Source organism: Phoxinus phoxinus (genome assembly GCF_949152265.1).
Source record: "Phoxinus phoxinus genome assembly, chromosome: 15".
Lineage (NCBI taxonomy): Eukaryota > Metazoa > Chordata > Actinopteri > Cypriniformes > Leuciscidae > Phoxinus > Phoxinus phoxinus.
In genome coordinates, this window is record NC_136890.1 from 30,467,853 (window position 1) to 30,491,134 (window position 23,282).

Genomic DNA, 23,282 nt, shown 5'->3' on the forward strand with positions numbered 1-23,282 from the left:
CAACATTCAAAAAGGGTGAAGACATAATCATAACTTCCTTTATTTGGCCCTTCAAGGTTAAAAACCACACCTAACACAAGTTTAGCTGCTAATACTTATGTCCTTTATGTTGTGTTTCTCTTCTTTGAACAAATAAGGAACAACACTGCATTAAAAGATCAAATAAATAAATCAAATCCAGTTTTATTTAAATATATATATATATATATATATATATATATATATATATATGTATATATATATACATATATATATATATATATATATATATATATATGTATATATGTATATATATATATATATACATATATATATATATATATATATATATATACAGAGAGAGAGAGAGAGAGAGAGAGAGATAATAGCTTCATATCATTTATTTAACATACAACATTCAAAGTTAAAATAAAAGTATTTATTATGTTATTTATTATACATTATATATAATTAAAGTATTAATTTAACTATTGTTGAAAATTATGTAATTGTGTACAAAATAAAATTAATAATTTACTTTTTTCTTTTATTTACTTTTATATTGAATTTATGCATAATATAGGCTAGAAGTTGATTCTTAATTTAACAAAAATAATTATACCCACCTGTGCAAACCAAATAATTTGCTTGAGCAACTTGGCCTCTATTTTATTACAGGCAATTTCGTTATGATTTACGTTTCAATTACTCCGAGATCCTGATTATTTTCACACTTGGGAAATAATTTTGGCCTGCCACAAGTGCTAATAAAAACAGGCCCGTTGGCATCTCATCTCAGGACAAAGAGGACACTTCCCGTCCGAGTGCTTTATATCCTATCTGTGATAAAACAACACTCCCTGATGAAGGATCAAGTGAACTATTAAAACACACAATCCAGAAGATCTACCCAGAATGCACTGCAGGGCTGAGTTACAGCCTGGTTACAGCGGGTGGGCTCGAGGTTTCATCCAAAACTAACACAGTTAATATGGGGAAGTGAGATTTTAGAAGAAACAGAAACACATTTTATAGCAGGGAGGTGGAGAGCTGGAATAACAATAATATGGCGTTATTCTGTGTTCGGGATAAAGCTAACACAATTCAGCGCTGAGTTTGACAAACAACGACACACGCACTGAACAGACACACAACAGAAAGGTGAAGTGGCAACATGACAACATAATTCCCTGCATAGGTTTACTAATAAATCCATAAAAAAAAAAAAAAAATTGAAAACACGAGTAATTAGATTTTTTTTAACGATGTGACGTCTTTGACACACACAGCGCGATGTCACTGCCCTCTGCTGGACAAACAATAGCGAAGAGCAACTTCTGGATGTTTTATTCTCAAACAATCTCATAAAACTTGTCAAGAACACACTATAAGAAAAGTCTGTTAATGTGAAGGGAACTTTCCTTATCGATTTTCACAGGAGTGTGATTTTTTGCATTGTTGTATTAGGGTTTAAAGAAATGTCCGCAAGCTTAAGGTAAAAAAAGGGGCATACAGTTAATTTATTCTTACAGTGCTTGTCTATGTTATATTTCACTGTAAATAAAATAAAATCATTTAGGAAAGCCTATTTTTATAGGCCATTTCTAAAAACCTTTTTGCATTATGATTTTTGTCACAATTAAATTCCCCCCCAGTTCTCAGAAGAGTTCATTTACTGTAATGCATAAAATATGATTGTTTAAATGACACATTTAAATGAATTAATGTACTTGTTGTACAGTCTCACATTTTTTACGAGTTCAAATTTAAATTTAAAACAATTTAACAATAAAAAAATAATAATCCTAATACTCAAAATAGTTAACAGGTTTGAGTAGAGCAAACTTAAATGACTTCAATCACATTAACTTTTATGAGTATTTAGAACTTTCTTTTGATTTTATAAACGCTAGCCAAGTTTCTAAAATATTTAAGTTGAGATTACAAGATAATATGAATTAGCTTACTCAAATATTTTAAGTTAAGAGCAATTAAATGTAGAATTACAAAATAAAAATCTGCAAGTTCTTTGAATTTCTTAACTTTAAAGTGTTGATGTAACTGATTTTTTCCCCAAAACTTATTCAGATTTACAGTGTAATTGAATCATAGCAGGACAAGATTATTACTGTATTGCAGTAATTTGAATCGGATGAGAATCATTAATGATATTCACATAAAAAATATATACTATGATATTCACATTTTTAATGTGGGATGAAAAATGACATGGTCATAAAGTGATTTTAAAAAAGAAAAGAAAAAGAAAGAAAGAAATAACACTCATACAAATACATAGCTGTTTTACAACTTTATTTATAATTCTTTTCCTAAAAAAAAAAAAAAAATCTATATATTCAAGAGTACAAAAAGAAATCTGCACAACTGTTGCTTGTTTCAAAGTTGTTAGGAAAATACAGAGAATAAACATCCACAAGCACTGTGGAAATATTGAAATACATAAACGACAAACACATTCCCTTTGCTCAAGTCTGACTGGACAGTGGACATCTACAGGATGTTATCAAGGACATGAATGTAAACGCTGCCTAATAGTCTTCCGCAGGACAGTTCTGCAGTATAGAGTGAACTTGAAGGTCTTCTAATGAACTTTTAGACAGTTCTCGACACCACAGAACTGATGGCAGGATTGAGGAGATTTCAGCAGGCAGAAACTGCAACGACAACCCCCAAAACACAAATCCCATCGCTGGGCATCCAACATGGAGGCTTCACAGAAATATATACAGAAGTACTTGTTAGCCAAAAAAATGTACGGTGAAGACGAGCCGTGGTGGACAGATGCTAAAGTTAACAGCGCTTTCATTACACTGATGTGTTTATCTACAGATTAAAGTAAATCTCGTTCCCTCTTTGCCAGCAAGGTTCTGACACAATCCATCACTGGATATCAATGTCTAATGTGTTTCATTTTAAATAGCAGAGAAAATACATTTATGTCTTAAATGCATGATTTATACATGTGGTAAAATAAAACTCTTCCGAATGTGCGTTAGTCATTGTGCTAAATCAGCACATAATATATAGATATTATATAAATGTATATATAGTTGAGCTGTAATGTTGCATAAACTACAAGACATTTCAAACAAGTTGCTATTACTAACATACATAATCAGATCCGTCTATTCACAACAGGGTAAAAAAAACTAACTTATCATTCAGGTGTGATGGATATGAAACGCTTTCCTGTTTTCAACAAGGTCACCTAGAAGTATTACGCCAAAATCAACCAACTCAAACCTCACTGTACAGATTCATAAAACCTGTTTACATTACGTTCAGCTCCAAACCTGTGTGTTTTAAACAGGACATGTCCGTTAATGCCCATGAGCACGAATGAAACAGCAGAACGAGTCTCGGAAATAAATAAAAACAACTTCAGAATGTCATCCTAATCCTGATAAGCGATGTAATACATGTCAAACTCATGATAATGACGGTTTGATGATTCATTAATGTGATTGGTGGAGAACAACAGCAAATTTTCTGAGCTGGAAGGTCTTTGAATGTCAAAGGAAACGCGACGGTCATCCGCTCACACAACCCTCTGCTACTTCACTATGAAAGTACTTGCATAGACAATCTGACATCAGCACATGACCAGTCTCGGTTGGATCAAAGAAGCCGAGACGCGATGCAGAAATGGCACAGATACTGTCGGTATGACATAAACACGTGTTCGGCTCCATTTAAATGTTTCTTCGTGCGTTTATGCATCAGTGAGGTGATCCCTGTAAAGCAAACATGCACCTTTCAGACCCTCCACATGAGACGAGCAACACCAGTTTCACACGAGAACACACACGTCCCAGCAGGAAACGAAAGAAGAGCTTTTCTCTGATGCGTTTTCCTGAGGACATTAAAAGCACGTTACGGAGACGCTTTATCAAATGCACGGATGTACAGCGCACAGATACACACTCTAAACTTTAAAAAAGGGAAATAAAACACGACTGTCCCTTTTATGTTTGATGAGCTACATATACAACAAACACGGACATACAGTAAGCTCCAGAAGTCTGAGATATTTATAAACTTAATACAACTTTTTAAATTACACTACTGTTAAAAAGTTTGGGGTCGGTACTTTTTTTTTAAATGTTGATTTATTAAAAATAGTTAAAACAATTTAAAATAACTGTTTTCTATCATTTAAAACGTAATTTATTCCTGAATTGTATGTGCTGATTTACTGCTCAAGAAACATTTCTGATTATTATTAGCAATTTTTATTAAATAAACAATTATTATTATGTCCTGGCAAATATTTTTGTTAAATCCGTTAAAAGTGACATTTGATAGCAAAATATTTTGTAACAGAAACATACCGACAAACTTTTGAACAGTAATGTTAGTGTATATATTGTTAGCAAAATAATTTAAGTTAAAAGTTGCACTGATAACATCTTAGTATTTGGTTTGTCTCTTTTCACTTTAATGACTGCAGCTGACAAATACATAATCTAAAATATATTTACTCAATTTATGATTCAAAATCCGGCATATTTTCAAAGTTTAAAGTCTCAGACTTTTGGAGCCCACTATTTGAGTGAGGTCTGAACCTAAAAATAATCATATATTTTTATTCAGGCATGTTTTTTCCCCAACATGTGGTTTGTGTCCATGAGTTAATATTATAGTGCTACTTTTCATACAACTGCATATTAAAAACACAAAATAGACGTTTAGGACTAAATCTACTCTATGTACATATATTCTTCTATATATTTATCAGAGGTCCAGATAATAAATGAGGCTCTAAACACCAGCGTCTGCTCCCGAAGTCTTTCCATACTTGTGTCACCTCGAGAAAAAAGTCTCGAGAATCTCAAACTCTGTTTACGAGACTTCTACAGTACAGCGATTAATAGAGATCTTGGGATTACACTGCCCTCTACTGGCCGACAATGGAGCGTGCAAGCAGGATTTGCAACTTGAAGCAAAACTATCGTCCCAATTGAAGCAATCACAAGTCTTCTTCCATGCTGAAGCTACTTCTACGACTGCTGGTTTTGGACGCTCCCGGGGAGACTGAGGAAAGCAGGGGATCGGCGCCCCCTACAGGCGACAGAGCGCCGCTGTCATCCATCAAAATATCCCCTAACCCCATATCCGCCATCAGGGATGGACTAAACACGGAGGCAGAGGGGTCATCTAACTCGCCGAAGCTGAGTGTCCCGAGGTCCAGAGGGCTGGTGACCACCCCTCCCACCGAGGAGGTAGAAGAAGGCGGAGACAAGAAAGACGAGGGCGTGGCCTGGTTGAGGGACAGGAGGGTCTTGGAGAGGTCATGGCTGGGGATGTGATTCAGAGTTAAAGTCTGCGGCTGGAGCATGGAGTCAGAGATCTGAGATGAAGACATGCCGTGGAGACGAGCCTGCATTTCCAGCTCCTGCCGATCACACAGGCACAATCATTAAACTGCAAGAGGGGCATTTACACATGACAAGCATGCATGTTCAATCACAACTGAAGGGACATTCATATTAAGGTGACGGTGGCCTGCAGACATTAGGTTTTAATAAGAATGTTGATTTTCTGCATTGAAAGTACCAGCAGAGAGTTTAGCATTATGCAAATGAGCGATGGTGTGATGCGGCGACTACCAGTGGGATTGCAAACGGTTATCTGCTGTCTGATACATAAGGATACAGTAGATATGCACTAACTGCTACTACTAGAAACTGACAGAACAGAGACTCGCTGAGCTCCAGGGATTTAAACCACTCTCAGTGTCTCCCTCTCCCTCCCTCTAATCCATTTTAGTTTTAAAGGCCCCATCCACACTACTGTGTTTTCGTTTAGAAACGGAGACCTTTTGCTACGTTTGCACCTCCTGTCCAGACTACAACGGCAAAAACGAAGACCTAAAACGGAGAAGTTTAAAAGCGCTCCGACCCCGTTTTGCGTTTTGAATCTCCGTTTTAGTGAAGACGGTCAAAACGGAGGACTTGACAAACGATGACGCAGAGGCTCACGCTCGGCTCTATGATTGGGTGTCATCAGTCATGGCGTATCCTTCCCTGATTCGTCAGACACCCATCACATGACTCGTCCCCGGGAAGAAAACATACAAAAACAGCCTGGACTACGTAACGTTAGTGACTGCAACATGGATAACGAATTACAAGCGTTACTGACGTTGATGTCTTTGCTAGCAGCGGTTGTGCAAGTAAATTCTGCATTTTACAATGCTATCACTGCCTACATGCGCCTGTTTACACCGGCACGTGCATGCCCAGTGTTGGTGAATGGTCACGTGATCCGCGTTTTCAGTCGTTTTAATGTGGACGGAGATCAAATCTAATACGCAGCTAAAACGGTGGTGTGGACGGAGATCGTATTCGTTTTAATTCTCCGTTTCTAAACTAAAACGCAGTAGTGTGGATGAGGCCTTAGTTAGGCCTGTTCACACCAAGGACGATAGCTATAAAGATAACGATAAAGATATAGTTCTAAAAATCTTTCTCAACATCAGTTGAGTTCACACCACAGCTATAACGATAACGGCACAAAGAAATTATATCGTTAGAATCGATTTTATCCAGCTGATGAACAATAAAAACATTGACAGCCATTCAGAATCCATCCACGAGCTCGAGCATTTAAAGCAGCAAACAAACACACGCATAGAATAAACAGAACAATATCGTCCGCTGGTGTGGAAGCTAATATAGTTATCTTTATAGTTATCGTTCTTGGTGTGAACGGGCCTTTAGAGTAAAGAGATGACATGAGAAGGTACTAATGCAGAAGAATTCGTCTTAACCGCTAGACCATTGCTACTTGATACTATGCCAATTTTGAGAAGAGGATGCACATTTTGGGGTAAATGGAAAGATAATGAATAAGTCACCCTAAATTAAAAATAAAATAGACCAAATTAAATAATGACCCACTAATTTGTACAAAAATCGAATACAGCAAACAACAGTAACAATTCATGCACTATTCAGTTTGAAATAATATACAATAATGAGTTTAATGACATCAACAATGAATAAATCAGGAGAAGGAATTTTCCATTTTATGTGCAGTTTATTTAACATCTTCACATGTAAAACACAGAAGTGTTTGTGTAAATCTGTGCTGCAGAATACCTGAATGCGCAGCAGCAGACTGCGGTTGGCGTGTTCAAGTTTCTTCTGTCTCATCTCCATCTCTTTGGCTCTCTGCTGCTCCTTCTGTAGCTTGCGGATGTAGTCGACCGACGCCTTTAGGATGGTGCCCTTGTTCCAGCGCATCTCCCTGTTGAGAAAACACATGCAGATACTCTTACAGAAGCATGCACTGAATGACATCATCCAAAAATACTTCATTGAGACTTGTACCTCAGATTTGTAATTCAGATTTGTAACTCATTCAGTTTAAAATGATCTTTCTAATGTAACAGTGAAAATAATTACTGTTGAAAACCAGAGAGAAGTGAGAATGAGAGCAGTGATACTGACGGGTCTGAGGACTTCGGAATGAGACCTCCAAGTTCCTTAATGCGGTCATTAATGTTGAATCTTCTTCTTCTCTCAACTACAAAACAAACACAAACATACCTTAAATGGATGGGAACAACTAGACAGGCAAGTTGTTTCAGATAAACATAAATGTAATTTACTTCCTTATACACTACCAAGGACGGTTAAACTTCAGGTTTTTATATGCAGATAGTAATGACATATCTTAGAGATAAAAACAAACTGCAGGTCAAATGTTCGAGAAATCAAAACTCACTCTGGTTATGGTTGTCTTTTTTCTGCCTCTCCTTCATAACAGCTTTTACCTCTGCATCTATAAAACAAATAACATGGCAATTTATATTACATTTGAAAGGGGAAGTGTGTAATTTCTTTGTCACTAGCATCACCAGACAAAACTGCCACAAAAATGCCATTGGTCAAACAAATAGATGGTCCCGTCCCAAAAGTTACGGTTTCGGGCTGGATGAGATGTGGGACTTTTTGTGGGAATCAATCAACCAACAAACAACTAATTTATAGTGATTTCTGATAGTAAACAAGGAAGTATTTCACTGCACTTTTAAGGTTTTATGTGAGCTAAATAGGCTACGACAACCACATTTACATCAGATGCGAGTCTCAAAATGTCTTGTTCACACAGCAACTTACAGTAGCCTCTCCAATATTGTCTGTATGAACATGCATTGGGAGTCAAGCCCATTTTCTCTTACCAGTAACCATAAGCGAAAGTGACCAAGGTAATATCAAAGATTGCAATGTCCATAAAACTGAGTCTCATCATTTTCGACACAACGAGAGTACATTCGAGCAGGTATTTCATTCATCAAATCTTCATTAACAGACAGCGGCTTTTATATCTGGGCCGAGAGCAAAGCATTTGAGTTGTGTAGAACACAAAACAGTCAGTCGGTCAGACCGGAGTCAGTCGTGCAGACCGGAGTCAGTCGGTCAGACCGGAGTCAGTCGGTCAGACCGGAGTCAGTCGGTCAGACCGGAGTCAGTCGGTCAGACCGGAGTCAGTCGGTCAGACCGGAGTCAGTCGGTCAGACCGGAGTCAGTCGGTCAGACCGGAGTCAGTCGTGCAGACCGAAGTCAGTCGGTCAGACCGGAGTCAGTCGGTCAGACCGGAGTCAGTCGGTCAGACCGGAGTCAGTCGGTCAGACCGGAGTCAGTCGGTCAGACCGGAGTCAGTCGTTCAGACCGGAGTCAGTCGTTCAGACCGGAGTCAGTCGTTCAGACCGGAGTCAGTCGTTCAGACCGGAGTCAGTCGTTCAGACCGGAGTCAGTCGTTCAGACCGGAGTCAGTCGTTCAGACCGGAGTCAGTCGTTCAGACCGGAGTCAGTCGTTCAGACCGGAGTCAGTCGTTCAGACCGGAGTCAGTCGTTCAGACCGGAGTCAGTCGTTCAGAATCAGTCGTTCAGACCGGAGTCAGTCGTGCAGACCGGAGTCAGTCGTTCAGACCGGAGTCAGTCGTTCAGACCGGAGTCAGTCGTGCAGAATAAGTCGTTCAGACCGGAGTCAGTCGTGCAGACCGGAGTCAGTCGTTCAGAATCAGTTGTTCAGACCGGAGTCAGTCGTGCAGACCGGAGTCAGTCGTTCAGAATCAGTCGTTCAGACCGGAGTCGTTCAGACCGGAGTCAGTCGTGCAGACCGGAGTCAGTCGTGCAGAATCAGTTGTTCAGACCGGAGTCAGTCGTGCAGAATCAGTTGTTCAGACCGGTTTTTGTAGAGAATGCAGTTGTGAGTCCCGAAAATGTACAGGTGCGGGTTTGGTTATAGAATGTGGTTGTCACTCCCGTAAACAACTGAACTGTGTGTAAATGTAAACGTATTAAGGACTCAAATACAAGACAACCATATTCTGCTGCTGTTTGAACGTGGCCTAAGATCCACAAACCATATCTGCCCTCCCATCTTTCCAAAAGTCTAATAAACCACTGCTAATTTATTACGATTGCTACTAAAACACCAGTTTTACTTTGCATGCTGGCCAGTGACTTATTAATGATGGGCATTTACACTACTTAGTCACAAGTTCTGCAAAAGCATAAATATCCACTGATACAATAATGAATCATATGCAGCGATTATTATACATTTTTGTGTGCGCGTGAACAGATCAAAACTGGGAACTGCAGTGAAATTGGGAAATGGCAAATGTGGTGAGTAACTCTGCTGATACAGTCAGACTGAGTCGACTGGTCGGTGAAGGATCAGTGCCAGAGAAATGAGGAAGAAGCAGCAGTGGGATAAAGAGATGGAAGAGATACAGACCGGTAAACTCTCTCTTGACGTTGTGCAGGTCTGCAGGGCATGAGTTGCTGACGGTGATGGTGGGCGCCGCCATGCCCTGACTGCTGTACACATCAAGGAGATTTCCTGAGATTGGCAGCTGTTGAAAACCAACCACAACGCATTAAATCAGGGCCCCGCCCACAGCATTATCTAGTGAGAGGCCCCCACATCACACATGGTGCAGCGTATGGATAACCTTCATTCAGTTCACCACAAACATGAACCTTCATATCTGAAGGGCGACATCTTTAACAATGGCCAAACGGTTCTTGTGTGCATGTTTATTTGTAAAGTGAAACAAACTGGACAAGGCAAGGGCAATTATATGAATAAATATAAATTAATTTGGAGGTCAAAACATAAAAATTCATAAACCTTCCTCAGTCAGTGCTTGCTAAAACTTTTGAGAACATAAAACACAACACATCCAACCATAATTCCAGACTAGATGTGACAATAAAAAAAAATAAAAAAATGGTTTCACAAATGAAGTTGGCTCTGCTTGCATTTCATCGACGAGCTTCAATGAACCCATAACTGCATTGAAGGTGAAGTCAGACATTTTTTGAATTATTAAACCAGTTACATAAGATCCATAAATATGTTTGAAGTTTCAAACATGTAGGTTTAACAGAAAACACATTTCCTTCAGCTTTAAAAACCGAGCTAGCCTGAAAGGTGACTTTTGATTTGTAAAACCGATGAGGTGACAACTGTGCAAAAATCAATTATGTAAAATCCATCAAAAGTTTCTAAAGGCATATCTTGGCCAACACATGCTCAAATAAACCCATTAGATTGTTCCCAGCATGCTAAGATTATTTAAACGGTCATAAAACATGCCATCCTGTCTCTAAAGCAACTAAAACACAAACCTAGCATCTTCACACAGCATTTACACAGAGAGAGACAGGCAATGAGGCAGAGAGATAAAATGTGCTAAATTTACCTCAATCTGGCCCTTTTTCTTTTCATTCTCCGGCAGTAAAACCAGAATCCTCATGTTTTCTTATACACTCGCAAAGTGTTCCTCTTTCTGTGTGTCTCTCCGTAAAAAGGGACGTTTAGAAATGGGGAAATATCTTTTGGAGTATTAAAAACGCCACAGAAATCAGCTAGTGCACACACACAAGTTGAATGGCCGGTGTTTCTGCATGTGTGTGCGCGGCAGCGCTCTGTCACTCCTCCGCGGTGTGCCGACCCCACCCATTGTGAGCCATGTGTCAGAAGTTTATATTTGCTTCCAGTGTTTCAAGCCCACATTCAACCCAAATGTCCCGAATGCAAACACTTCACTGACAATACAGAAGCCCATGAGCCCAAGTTAACCTTTAATCGTAACTGGTTACACAAGCGCCTCTACCTGAACTCCTCCCAGACTCAACTGAAAATTACTGATTTGAAAAATGAAATTGTATTTCCAAAGCAATGGCATGTCACAGCAGGATTCTCTTGGAGACAAATTTGCTTGCAAAAGACAAATGGCAGAAATGTGGGCTTCAATTAATTCATGGGAACAATGAATAATGGCTGTTTCCTCATCATCAGTGAATTATCCAAAAAAAAAAAAAAAACGCTATGCATGTAAGATCTGTTAAAACATGTGATGCAAAACAAGTATAACACACTTTACCTAATCAGTTCTTAAGAAATGAATGTGTTGCTCAATTGATCCTCAACGGAATTAAGGATGTTGCTACATACCGTGCTGGGAAGCTGCAAACCCGATTCGATCAGAGTCATAAATTCATCGTTTAAACTTGATTCCAGGCTGATGATGTCATCAATGACGTCTTCTATCTGTGCATATCGAAAAGAGAGGAAAAAACAGCTTAGGAGGACTTGTAGATGCAAATGTTTTTGAGTCCTTCTAGCACAGAAATCTGCTTTAAAGTGCGACTTCCATGCTGAGTCATGAGGCAGAAGGATGTCTAAATAACACACTACACAGCAGTTTCCAAAGTGACACACCGGCCACATGAAGATGAGAAATACAGACATCCCATTTAAAGTTTGATAAAAGTCTCCAACCTTAGCAAGCTTGTATTTCATCGTAGGGTTTTCCGCCAGTGGTTTTGATTGAGAAGGCGAAATACAGGACTGAAAGGCTTTAATAGCCAAGCCCACACCAAGTGCAAAGTGTGCAGGGGTCATTGAGCCTTGAGTGTGATATTTACCAGCACAATGTGGTACCAAAAGCAAAGTGCCTGAGAGAGTCTGGCCGACTTCACGCAGACTTGACAAAGCGCACTATTGTATTTAGTAAACGCGAGGCAAATTCTTCAAAAGAATCTTTCCGAGTCTCAGAGCCAAACACTTAATTAGTTGTCTAGCATACTCTAAACGGCTTAAGACTTGAGATTATTAGGACAATAATTACTGGTTAGTGCAGTTTTGTAAGCATGTGAAATTCACAGACTATGAGTAGCAAAATAAGCAGCCTAAAGTAAAAGCTGGTTGGAAAATAAAACCTGATCCCGTCAATGCAACATTGTTTGATAACACAACACTAAACTTTGACTTCTCGCACAAGATATACCATATACAGAATATGAAAGTGAACGATTGATGTGCTGATATCTTACTACAACAGATCTAGGTCAGATTTGAGATACTGTATGTAAAATCCAAGTAAAAGTGATCAGGCCAAAGCGCATATATATATATATACACACACACAATGGTCTGTCTGAATACTCAACTCTGATTGGCTGGAAGGTGTGCAATAAAAGCGTTTAATGCAGAGGTAATTCCAAGTAAGCTTAATCACCGTTCTGTAAGTTTAATCACCGTTCTATATTAATGCGCTGTTTTCCATACACACACATCACTCGCACACAGAGAGCAGAGATCGAGCTGCGCACACACAGAAACATTCAGGAGCACAGGCACTTATCAACGCTGCCTTGTAACTTTAATTAATAAAAGTCTACATTATATTTCTCAGCAACGAGGGGGTTACATCGCTATTTTGAAGTAACTAAACTCACAGCTTCGTTGTTAATAGAGAGAGATGCTGAACAGACGCAGGTACGCATATCTCATCTCATCTCTCTCTCTTTCTGTCGGTCTCTCTCTGGTAAATATGGCAAACATCAATAACAGCTTTAAGTTGTCAATGCTGGCAAATGATCATGGTATAAGCGGGATAATCCATGGATAGCTGTGCTTTAAACAATTTTAATGCACTTTGCGGAGGCAACCACCTTCCGCTTCTTGTCTTAAAGGATAATTCCGGTATTTAACACCTTAAGTCTATATTGTAGTTTGTTTTGGATGAACAAGAGTGGTGGACAACATTTTTTTGACAATGGTTCCTCGAGTTTTTGACTATAATAGAATTGGCCATGGATCTTTTAACATTGGAGTCAATGGGCATGTCCGAAAATGTCATTAAAACAGCCAATAATGTTCGTTTACAAAACTGTTAAACTCACCGAGTGGTTAGTGGTGTTCGTTGATGATTATAAACAATATATCGTCGCAATATATGATTCCAATCCGTTTATTTAGCTATAGTGGAACTATTTTTTTCAGACACTTCACAACCGTGTAACTTCCGCTCAATATTTGAATCTGAAGCGTTAGCACACTCCCGACCACTTGATGGCGATAACCGATGTTTATGTCTCGCGGGACACTCACGGTCACCGTCGAGTTCAACTTCATATTGCACTGGTCAGTGGTCACGTCTTTCAATATTTTCAAGGTTTTGTTTGTTTATTTGGCTTACTCTCCCGGAGCACAGTTGCTCTGCTCGCTAGCCTTATGAGAAACGGAAGCGAGCAAAAAGATTACATCGACCAAATGTAAACAGCCCCCTTTCAGTTTCCGGTAGCGCATTTATATTAACGAGCACTCAGTCCTTCAACAGAATTCAATGGGATTTTACAAAATGACGAATAAAACACGACAGAAACTGTATTTCGCAACACTTTTTGTTTCTGGAACATCAACTAACATCACTAATCACTCGGTGAGTTTAACAGTTTTGTAAACGAACATTATTGGCTGTTTTAATGACATTTTCGGACATGACCATTGACTCCAATGTTAAATGGGTCCATGGCCAATTCTTTTATAGTCAAAAACTCGAGAGAGGAACCATTGTCAAAAAAATGTTGTCTACCACTCTTGTTCATCCAAAACAAACTACAATATAGACTCAAGGTGTTAAATAACGGAATTATCCTTTAAAATCATTTAATGCAGAGCTAGCCGTGGATTATCCCTTTTATACATGCAGGAAATTTTATTTTAGTCTCTTTGGATAATCCTGTCTGCCAAATGCATAATTGTGTATATTTCTGCGACAGTTGCTTTTTTTAAGCAATCAAAAATTGATCAGACAATAAAACAGGCACAAGTACACCAAGGCTTACATTGAAAAAGGGACCATCGCCATATCAAGCATTTCACAGAGACTTTGGGAATTATATATACCACCACACATATAAAACCACACAGAACACCCTAGCAACCTCAAAGAAACACCCTGAAAACACTCACAACACCTTAGCAACCGCATAGCAACACCCTGGCAACCACCCACAACAGCCTAGAATCAAGCCAGGAACAAGTAACACTAAAATCTAGTTACTGTGTGGTGAGTAAAGATTATTCTGTAATTGTGCATGTGAAAGTAGGCCAGAGCACAGAGCATTATGTTATGCTGTCAGTGATTGTGTAAATGGGTCATCTTTTGTCATGGCATTGGCTCAATGACTCTTGTCTTTACAATACAATATTTACAATAACTTAATTGTCATGATTTAGTACTGTTAAACTTACATCATTTGGAGATTAAAAATCATTGAAAGAAGTCTCTTATTCTCACCAAGGATGCATTTACTTGAGTAAAAGTACAATAAAAAAAAAACCAATATTGTGAAATATAAAAACAATTTTAAATAACTTTTCTATTTTAATATATTTTAAAACGTAATTTATTCCTGTGATCATAGCTGAATTTTCAGCATCATTACTCCAGTCTTCAGTGTCACATGATCCTTCAGAAATCATTCTAATATGATGATTTGCCGCTCAAGAAACATTTCTTACCATTATCAATGATGAAAACAGTTGTGCTGCTCCATATTTTTGTGCATTTATTTGAAACTGAAATCCTTTGTAACATTATAAATTTATTTTCTGTCACTTTTGATCAATTTAACGCATCCTTGCTAAATAGGAGCATTTCTTTCTTTAAAAAAAAATCTCACTAAATCCACCACATCATTGGCAATATACATTCTATAACAGAAAGATCTGATCTGGGTTCAGTTTGTACCTCTTCTTTGTTCGATCCAAGGCTGAGCACAGCCAGCGGGCTGCTGGGAGTGCTACTGGCAGCAGGGGCCAACTCAGGGGCGGAGGCAGGCTGGGGCGAAGGAGATGTTGTCAGCGTCTGAATGGCTATTTTATTGCCAAGGGTGTGAGAGAGGTATTGCTTCACTTGCTGCCTCTGAGCTTGTTGGATGTGATACTTTGTCGGGTTTTCCAAGTGAGTTTGAACCTGGGATTCAAACACAGGACAACGTTAGTTCCCCCTAACCTGGTAAACCATATTTAAACATCCAAATCATCATATTTGATGTTTTATAGATTTCTCATGTGATACCTTCAGCACTTCCACGGGCACCTGGGCCGGGGTGGCAGGCAGGGTGGAGGCGACGGAGATGGCAGGGGTGGCGTCAGTAAGGCGCTGTAGATCGCTGGACGCCTGTTTCTGGGCCTCTCGTCTCTCCTGGTCCTGAGCCTGCTGTCGCATCAGCTCCTGCCTCATCAACACGCGTGACGTCATCACTGAGCCGGCTGGGGTCACGGGGTCAGCAGAGGGCAGAGAGCCACTACGGGGGCAGACGATGAGAAGGTAAATAAGCTTAGAGTACCACGCTACACCCCCGTGCTGTAATCATATTACCACATGCTATTTTTGAAACACAGGGCCGAGAGTTCACCGCTAAGATAGAGATCAATTTAAGACAGACGGCATGAGAACAGCAACTTAAAGCACAAGATGGTCAGAAATAATGTTCGTGAGATCATGAAACTTTATTTGTCATGTCAAACAAAAACTATTGAATAAAAATAGTTCATTTCTTATATAAAAGGTCTTATTGTGCATGCTACTTTAAAGAAACATATCAAAATGTAATGACTTTCTGTGCCTGAGGCAAAGCAGGAAAATATAGAAACCAATAATAAAATGATTGACTCCAATTAAATCCTGATGCATATTATTATCAAATCCTACTCTACATTATTTCCTGCTCTAAAATACATCACATTGAGGAAGTTAAATACAGTGCAAATGCTATTTTATGTTGTCAAAAAATTGACATAATATTATAAACATTTCTTGTCTTATTTTCATCAGTGCATGTTATTCCAAAGAAAAATAAGTTTACATATTAAACATATTACATTTGTTTGTACATATGTACATCCTACATATTACATTTATTCTTTTATCAGACACTTTTATCCAAAGTAACTTGCAAATGAGACTAATACAAACAAAATATGTCCTTTGTATCTTAGCGTCTGGTGCTATCAACTAGCAAAATGAAATCTCTCCATACAGTTTTGCATTTCCAACAATACGGCCTTAACATTTCTTTCACACGGACTCATTTTAGTGATGAGTCATTGTGGGAAGTCCTAGAGCGAACAGAAAACAAGCAGCCAAGACCATGCTGCCTCAAACACACTGTTTGCTACACAGAAAATCCAAAGATTACCATGTCAGGCAGATCACACTGTCAGATAAGAGCTGAGAGACTGTGGGAGACAGCAGCGTGTGCACTTTGAAACCGTTGTATAATTGATTTATCTTAAAAAACACTTGGTTATGTAATTCTTTGCAGTAAACAAACCATCTGACCCACTATCCTTAAACATATTACTCAATCAATATGCTTTTTTTGTAAGGAGAGCTGCGGAAAGAGAGTATTATGACTGATCACGGTGTTTAGTTTTGTGCTGAATCACTGGGAAGTCCCTGGAAACAGACACCGGGAAGTTCTGTCAACAGAAACCCAACGCCTCATCTAAACGCCTGCAGGACAGCATGCACTGACCTGCCTCATCCCAGAAAAAACATGCAGTGCTCACATTAATGAGAACAAAAACATACGGTAACTATTATAATTTCATATAAATGAGCAATAAGCAACTGAGTGATATAATGAGTGCAGCAAACCAAGAATTTACAATGTCAACAATTCAGAAATACATTAACTCATTGCCAGTAAAATCCCACGAGGTGTTAAAAAAACAACAACAAGTAACAGGTATGTGGCAAAACATGATAAAAAAAACTTCTAGACACCTAACTCAGAGTATGCAGGAAGTAAATCAGATATGATTGCGGTTCTCTCATAAGCATATCTACCATGCGGCCACAATCTAAATGTGTAGATGACAGTACAGATATAAACAGGAAGTATATTTATATAATCGGATTATTCAGCGGACTCACCTTGGGGTGATGGGCTGACTCTTGAGCTCGTAGAAGGTGTCTGAATCAGTGGAGAAAATGCCTTCCACCTCAATATCTGCCACGATCCCAGACTCAGGCAGAAGGGGTTCAACACTGAGAAGGGAAGAACACACCAACGTCACATACCGTCAGCCCACAAACATCTCCCAAAATCTGGCATGTTGATGCAGAGACTGTGAACAGGAGGGGTTTACTGTAACATCCTGCAATGAATAAAGTCTGTCACTAAACTCCCAATAGATATTTACATTTATGCATTTGGCAGACACTTTTATCCAAAGCAACTTACATTACATTTTAACACATTTTACATTCTTATCAGTTCTTGCTTTCCCTGGGAATCGAACTCATGACCTTGGCGTTGCAAGTGCCAATTCTTCACTGTTTGAGCTAAAGGAAAGAATATTTAATACATATATCACATTTATATCACAAAACCACGCTTGCACAGAATACAGTATACATATATATATATATATGTCCCCCGGGCACCGTGATACAACCAAAAAGGAAACTTTCACTTTCACGATTAAAATGCCCATCTTGGCTAGTATTCATAAACACAAAAGTCTTATGTCTTAAAATTGGCATGAAATCAAAATGGGCCATTTACCCATTTACTTTGTTAGTGCACATTACTAATCTTGAGGCGAACAATTCAGATTTTATTTTTTTCTGTAATCTTTGATCAAAATTGGAAAATTTACATCCCATCTAAACTGGCCTTCCATCACTGAACTTACTTAAGCTGGACTGTGACGCTATTTTCTTCTAGAAACAAACTTTATTGCATTATTTTCCTGTTATCTCTGCAAAGCTGCTTTGAAACAATCTGTATTGTAAAAAGCGCAATATAAATAAAGGTGAATTGACTCTGACGGCTTGGGTCGAACATCCCCTTCAACTGTCAGTCTGCTGCAAGCTTTGACAGCGAGCTGAATGGATACCCACTTTTCTAGATCCAATCAATTCCCAGCAGGAAAAAACAAGCCACGGCCTCGATTTTTCTCATTCAATATTCCGTTTTGTTTGGAAAATACCTCACAATACTGAAGTGAAGTCAGTCGCAACTTCTGGTTCACGGTGACTTAAGTGAACGTAAACAGTTGAGAAAGAAATCCGATGTTTATCTTTATATTGGATCCGTGCTTTAGGTCTTAAAGTGACAGCAGCCTATAAATACCTGCTGCTGTCTTTGTCATTTATGTTAATCACATAACAAAAGACAGCTTTAACAAAGATAAATCTATATTTAGCATATACAGTGAAGACTTCGCAGTGTTATTTTACATTTAATTATAACATTTCTGTACCTGAATACTACTGTTAGACCTAACTGTATTTGTAACTTTGTTATATTGCATTTATCCATTTTTGTAATTAGTGTTTTTTTCTACTGACTGTTCACTTGTCTTTAATATTTGAACTTTTTGCTGATCCGAAAAATGATCTGATCCGTAACTCAATATATATAATCGTGTTATTTATGTACTACTTGTGTATGAAGGATATGTGTGTGTTAATTATGTGTATACTACTAGTTTAAGAATGACATAAGTGTATTTTTACATAAGTTGCTTATAAAGGGCAGCCTACATAGACAGCATGCATTTTGAAATTTTATGGACAAAATTTAGTGTGCCTATAGACATTCATATTCATGAGGCATCAATGGCAAATCCCTAATGAGCACAAATGCCCCAAAACCAGTCAGCGTCCTGTCTATGCAACATTTTTTGGGGGGCAACATTGATCCCCAAAAGTATAGGCACTGGCAGCTCATGGGTTTCAGTCACATCCACTATCTTAACGGTGAAAAACACATCCACACCTTCACAACACCATCCCCTCTGAGCATAAAGTATGAAATACTATCCTCAGACCTTTCACAGATATCACACATACCTAAAAGCCTCTTCTGGTTAGTGCAATAATCCAGGTGATGTAATAAGATCAAACGTTATCAAACGAAACAATTCCGGTAAATCCGGTTTGTAAACCGCATCAGCTCATGGTCAGCATCTGAATCCCGGGCTGCTACGAGCTGTCACGCCGATCTGCACGATCTAAAGGCGAGATTTACGAGCAGAGCATCGCCGTTTCGCTTGTGTTTTGGTTTCACCAGGTGGCCATGTTTGTGCCACTCCGCGCACGCGAAGCTCCTCTATCCTCCGGTGAAATTATGAAATGACGAAACCTACTACAATGAAGGCGTAGATATATTAAAAAGGTCTTTCAACATTGCCTTGGAGCTGTCAGTCAGAAAACCAAATTAATATTCATTGACCAAGCGTTCACTATTCGTTGATTAGCCAGCTGACTAGCGCACACTCGCTCATGCTTGCCTTTGAGCCAACCGGACTGGCTGTCTGGGGAAAGTAATTAATATTCATGAGCCAAGCCTTCACTATTCCCTGATTGGCCAGCTGACGAGCGCCCACACGCCCACGCTTGCCATTGAGCCAACCAGCTTGGCTGTCTGGGGAAAGTGATTCATATTCATGAGGTAAAACTTATACATATATTTTTATACGCTCCCCGCAGTCGAGCTTTTCAAACTGCGGAACTTTTACTAAATATCTATTTCAACTAAAATTACTAGTACACGAGAAAACTTGCCATATACTTATCTAATCTGTTTTTTTCCCAACTGTATTAGCTGCGGACTCCCCTAATATAAACTACTCCTTTACAAAGAAAAGAGAAATACAAAAGCATAAAGTCAATAGTCACCGCCAGAGGGAGTCACTGCATCAATTCTATATAAAAATCCATCTATTCCCCTACTATATTTTCCCTGTTTAAATTTCCCTTCGTTTCCTATTTTTCTTTTTATTAGCTGACCATATTAATTTTATGTTGTATACTTGTATACGTAATAAGTGCTAAACTATAAGTGCCGTACTATACTATAAGTGCCGTACTATACTATAAGTGCTGTACTATAAGCTTTTGCAATATTGTAATATTGTATATAAGAATGGAAAGCACTTACAGTGGAAAGCACAGTATTTAGGTACTGTTGTAATACTTAATTTTACTCTTACTGTACTGAACACAACTACCACCTATCTGATGATATGACAATAAAGAATATTGAACTTTGAAAGCACATTATACGATGTAAAACATAAAAAAAAATGTAACTTTTATGGTAATTGGGCTATAGACAGAAAAGGCTGTGGTCATGTCTTTTCTGAGGACAGCAAATGAAAAACACATTCCTTTGGGTACAAAAGGAGCAAAATAGCGTGCGCTCAGCAAGCACGAACTTGAGAGGAAGCAGAGTGAAAACATGGACACAGAAAAAAAGAGAAAGGGAAAATGTGTGGGTAGATTTGCTGAGTCATATCCCGTGAAATCTGAGGCTCAGGACAGAAACTGCAAAGCTAAGCCTCCGGTTAAACGGCGATAGTGGGTAAGAGTAACACACACAGACATTCCAGAGGAATTATTTTGGCAGGGAGGGGGAGGAGGGGGGCAGGGGTTAAAGGTTGAGGCTGAAATGGCTTTGATGGTTGGGTTGAGGAATTACAGGAGATGGTTCTTTTGATATTCTGAAAACTCAAATGTACACTTGAATTCTAATGCATAAAAAATGTTCATGTTCCATAGCTTTCCTGACCGCACCATCTTCATCCTGCACACAATATTCAGAGACTTACAATAATATTTGCAATGCTCAACATTGGGTACTATGGACAATAATATTGTAGGGATAGTTCACCCAAAAATGAATATTCTGTCATTAATTACTCACCCTCATGTCGTTCCAAACCTGTAAGACTTTTGTTCATCTTCGGACCAAAAATTACGATTTTTTTAATGAAATCTTTATTAAAAAGATTATTATTAAAAGATGAATTTATTAAAAGCTTTCTGTCCCTCCATTGACAGCTACGCAAGTACCACTTTGTCTTTGACGCTATAAAAAGTTCATAAAGAGATCGTAAAAAATAATCCACATGAATCGAGCGGTTTAGTCCAGATTTTCTGAAAAGACATGATCGCTTAATACGATGAACAGACAAAATGTAGGCTTTTATTCACATCAAGAAGGTCAAGCATGTTCGCTTGACGTGCGAGAACCAATGAGATTCATTCTTGTGTAAAAAAGCCTAATTAAATCTGTTCATCATATTAGGCGATCGAGTCTCTTTAGAAATGTTGGACTAAACCGCTCAATTCACGTGGATCCGTTTTATGATCTCTTTGTGAACTTTTTGAAGCGTCAAAGTGGTAGTTGCGTATCTGTCAATGGAGGGACAGAAAGCTCTCAGATTTCATTAAAATATCTTCATTTGTGGTCCGAAGTTGAACGAAAGTCTTACAGGTTTGGAACGACATGAGGGTGAATAATTAATGACAGAGTATTCATTTTTATGGGTGAACTAACTCTAAAATCGTTTATGACAGTTTATGATAGTTTATGACTAAAAAACTGTCAAGTTATGTGCAAAAATAAGGGCGGGACTATATGCTAAATAAACTGCATAAACCTCAAAAAAGAAAAAGAAACAGAACATTAGACTATATTTATAAGTTGAAAATAATTGTCATGTTTTACAAGAAAACGTTTCAGTTTTTCTATTTAAAAATGTCATGTGCAATTTAATGTTACTTGCCGTTTCTGTTGGTGAAATGTTAGCAATTTCTGAGAGAAAATTGTTTCTACACCAAGTTTTTTTTTTTTCAGTGTACACACTACAACTCAATCATCTGCATTGCAGTGATGAAACAAAGAATTGAACAACCTCTAATCCAAAGCATCCAGTTTCCCTGAATTGCTTAAATAGCATCAACATTCAATTGAGTTCATCTTCCGAGACTTGCCAAGAAGAGGCTGCATGCACTAGCTTAACAGGGTCATTTCTGTCCTGTCAAGTCCACACAGTCTGCAGGATCCCATGAATGTAAATGCAAAACAACAATCAGTTAAAACAATCACTTGTTTGAACCAGTCGTTAAACAACTCAACTACAGCGTTTCTGTGATGCTCGTGCACTAACCTGATGAGATTGACAGATTCGGCTGAGGAGTCCAGAATGACGTAGACGGTCTGAGGACGCTCGTGCTGCGACTGTTGCCCAGGTAACGCCACTTCCACTCGGCCCTTCTCGGGTCTGACGGAAGGCAGGCTGGACATTTTCTCCAGGAGCGCAATAGTATTTAGCTACAAACAGCAAAATAAACGAGCTAGAGTAACTGAGCAACTGAGAATGACAATTGTCAGAGCTCAAGTTAACAAACTATATCAAACCAGCTGTTTTCTGAAGAGGTTAAAATAGAGGACTGTCGCACTGTCCGATCGCTAGCGAGATGTTTACTGCACAAATGTCCCCTTAAATTTTAACTTTCCTCCGTATCGATGCTTTCTTTATCTGTCTAGAGACTAAGCTTGATGAAAACTAAATGCGTCTTGACGGCCAAAGTCCTTAGTTGCTCTATCAGAGTCTGACTGCAGTGCACGCCGTTATCTTGCTCTCTTCTTCTCCGCTAGTAAATCTGACTGGAAAACCCCCACAGTGACGCTCCATGATCAACCGAGGGTTGACAGACAGACGAGCGGGCCAATAGCTGTGCAGCAGGGCGGGACTTCACTGACATTAGCCAATAGACGAACGATAGAATAATACTTGTTTACTTCAAGCGTTAGGTCATCCTTTGATATAACATTACAAACTATTTCGTCATCCTTAGATTATGAACCCTTTGTGATGTTAAAATGAAAATAATACTGATGTTGACGATTAATTAATACGCTGTGATTTCATTGAGCACATAGTATAGAATCTTATTTGCATAAATAGGCTACATTAGCCTAAATGAAATAATGCATAGGTATGTTTTTGACACATTCCTCTTACTGGGTACACTTTTTGAAAGCATTAGAGGCACAAATCATGTGTTTTGTGAGAATTATTGGATATGTTTGATACACTTTTATATAGCTAGTTTGAAGCACAAATGTATCTTCTCTTTAAAATGGTAATTGTTGGCCTGT

At 38.6% G+C, this 23,282-nt stretch overlaps 1 protein-coding gene across 2 annotated transcripts; it reads right to left on the reverse strand.

Annotated features, from left to right (window-relative positions):
* Positions 1–2,275: 2,275 nt before the first annotated feature.
* tfe3a (transcription factor binding to IGHM enhancer 3a) lies at positions 2,276–22,825 on the reverse strand. Of its 2 annotated transcripts, none has more exons than XM_079637299.1 (10): positions 22,288–22,825; positions 17,258–17,371; positions 15,395–15,623; positions 15,065–15,289; positions 11,479–11,574; positions 9,754–9,871; positions 7,732–7,788; positions 7,455–7,530; positions 7,104–7,251; positions 2,276–5,395 (listed from the first exon to the last, which is right to left on the reverse strand). In XM_079637299.1, exons 1-10 carry the CDS (start codon positions 22,422–22,424, stop codon positions 4,970–4,972), a joined length of 1,626 nt encoding a protein of 541 aa, XP_079493425.1. In that variant the 5' UTR covers positions 22,425–22,825; the 3' UTR covers positions 2,276–4,969. The 2 variants fall into 2 exon arrangements, with proteins under 2 accessions (XP_079493425.1, XP_079493426.1); XM_079637300.1 differs by lacking the exon at positions 22,288–22,825 and adding an exon at positions 19,184–19,636.
* Positions 22,826–23,282: the final 457 nt, after the last annotated feature.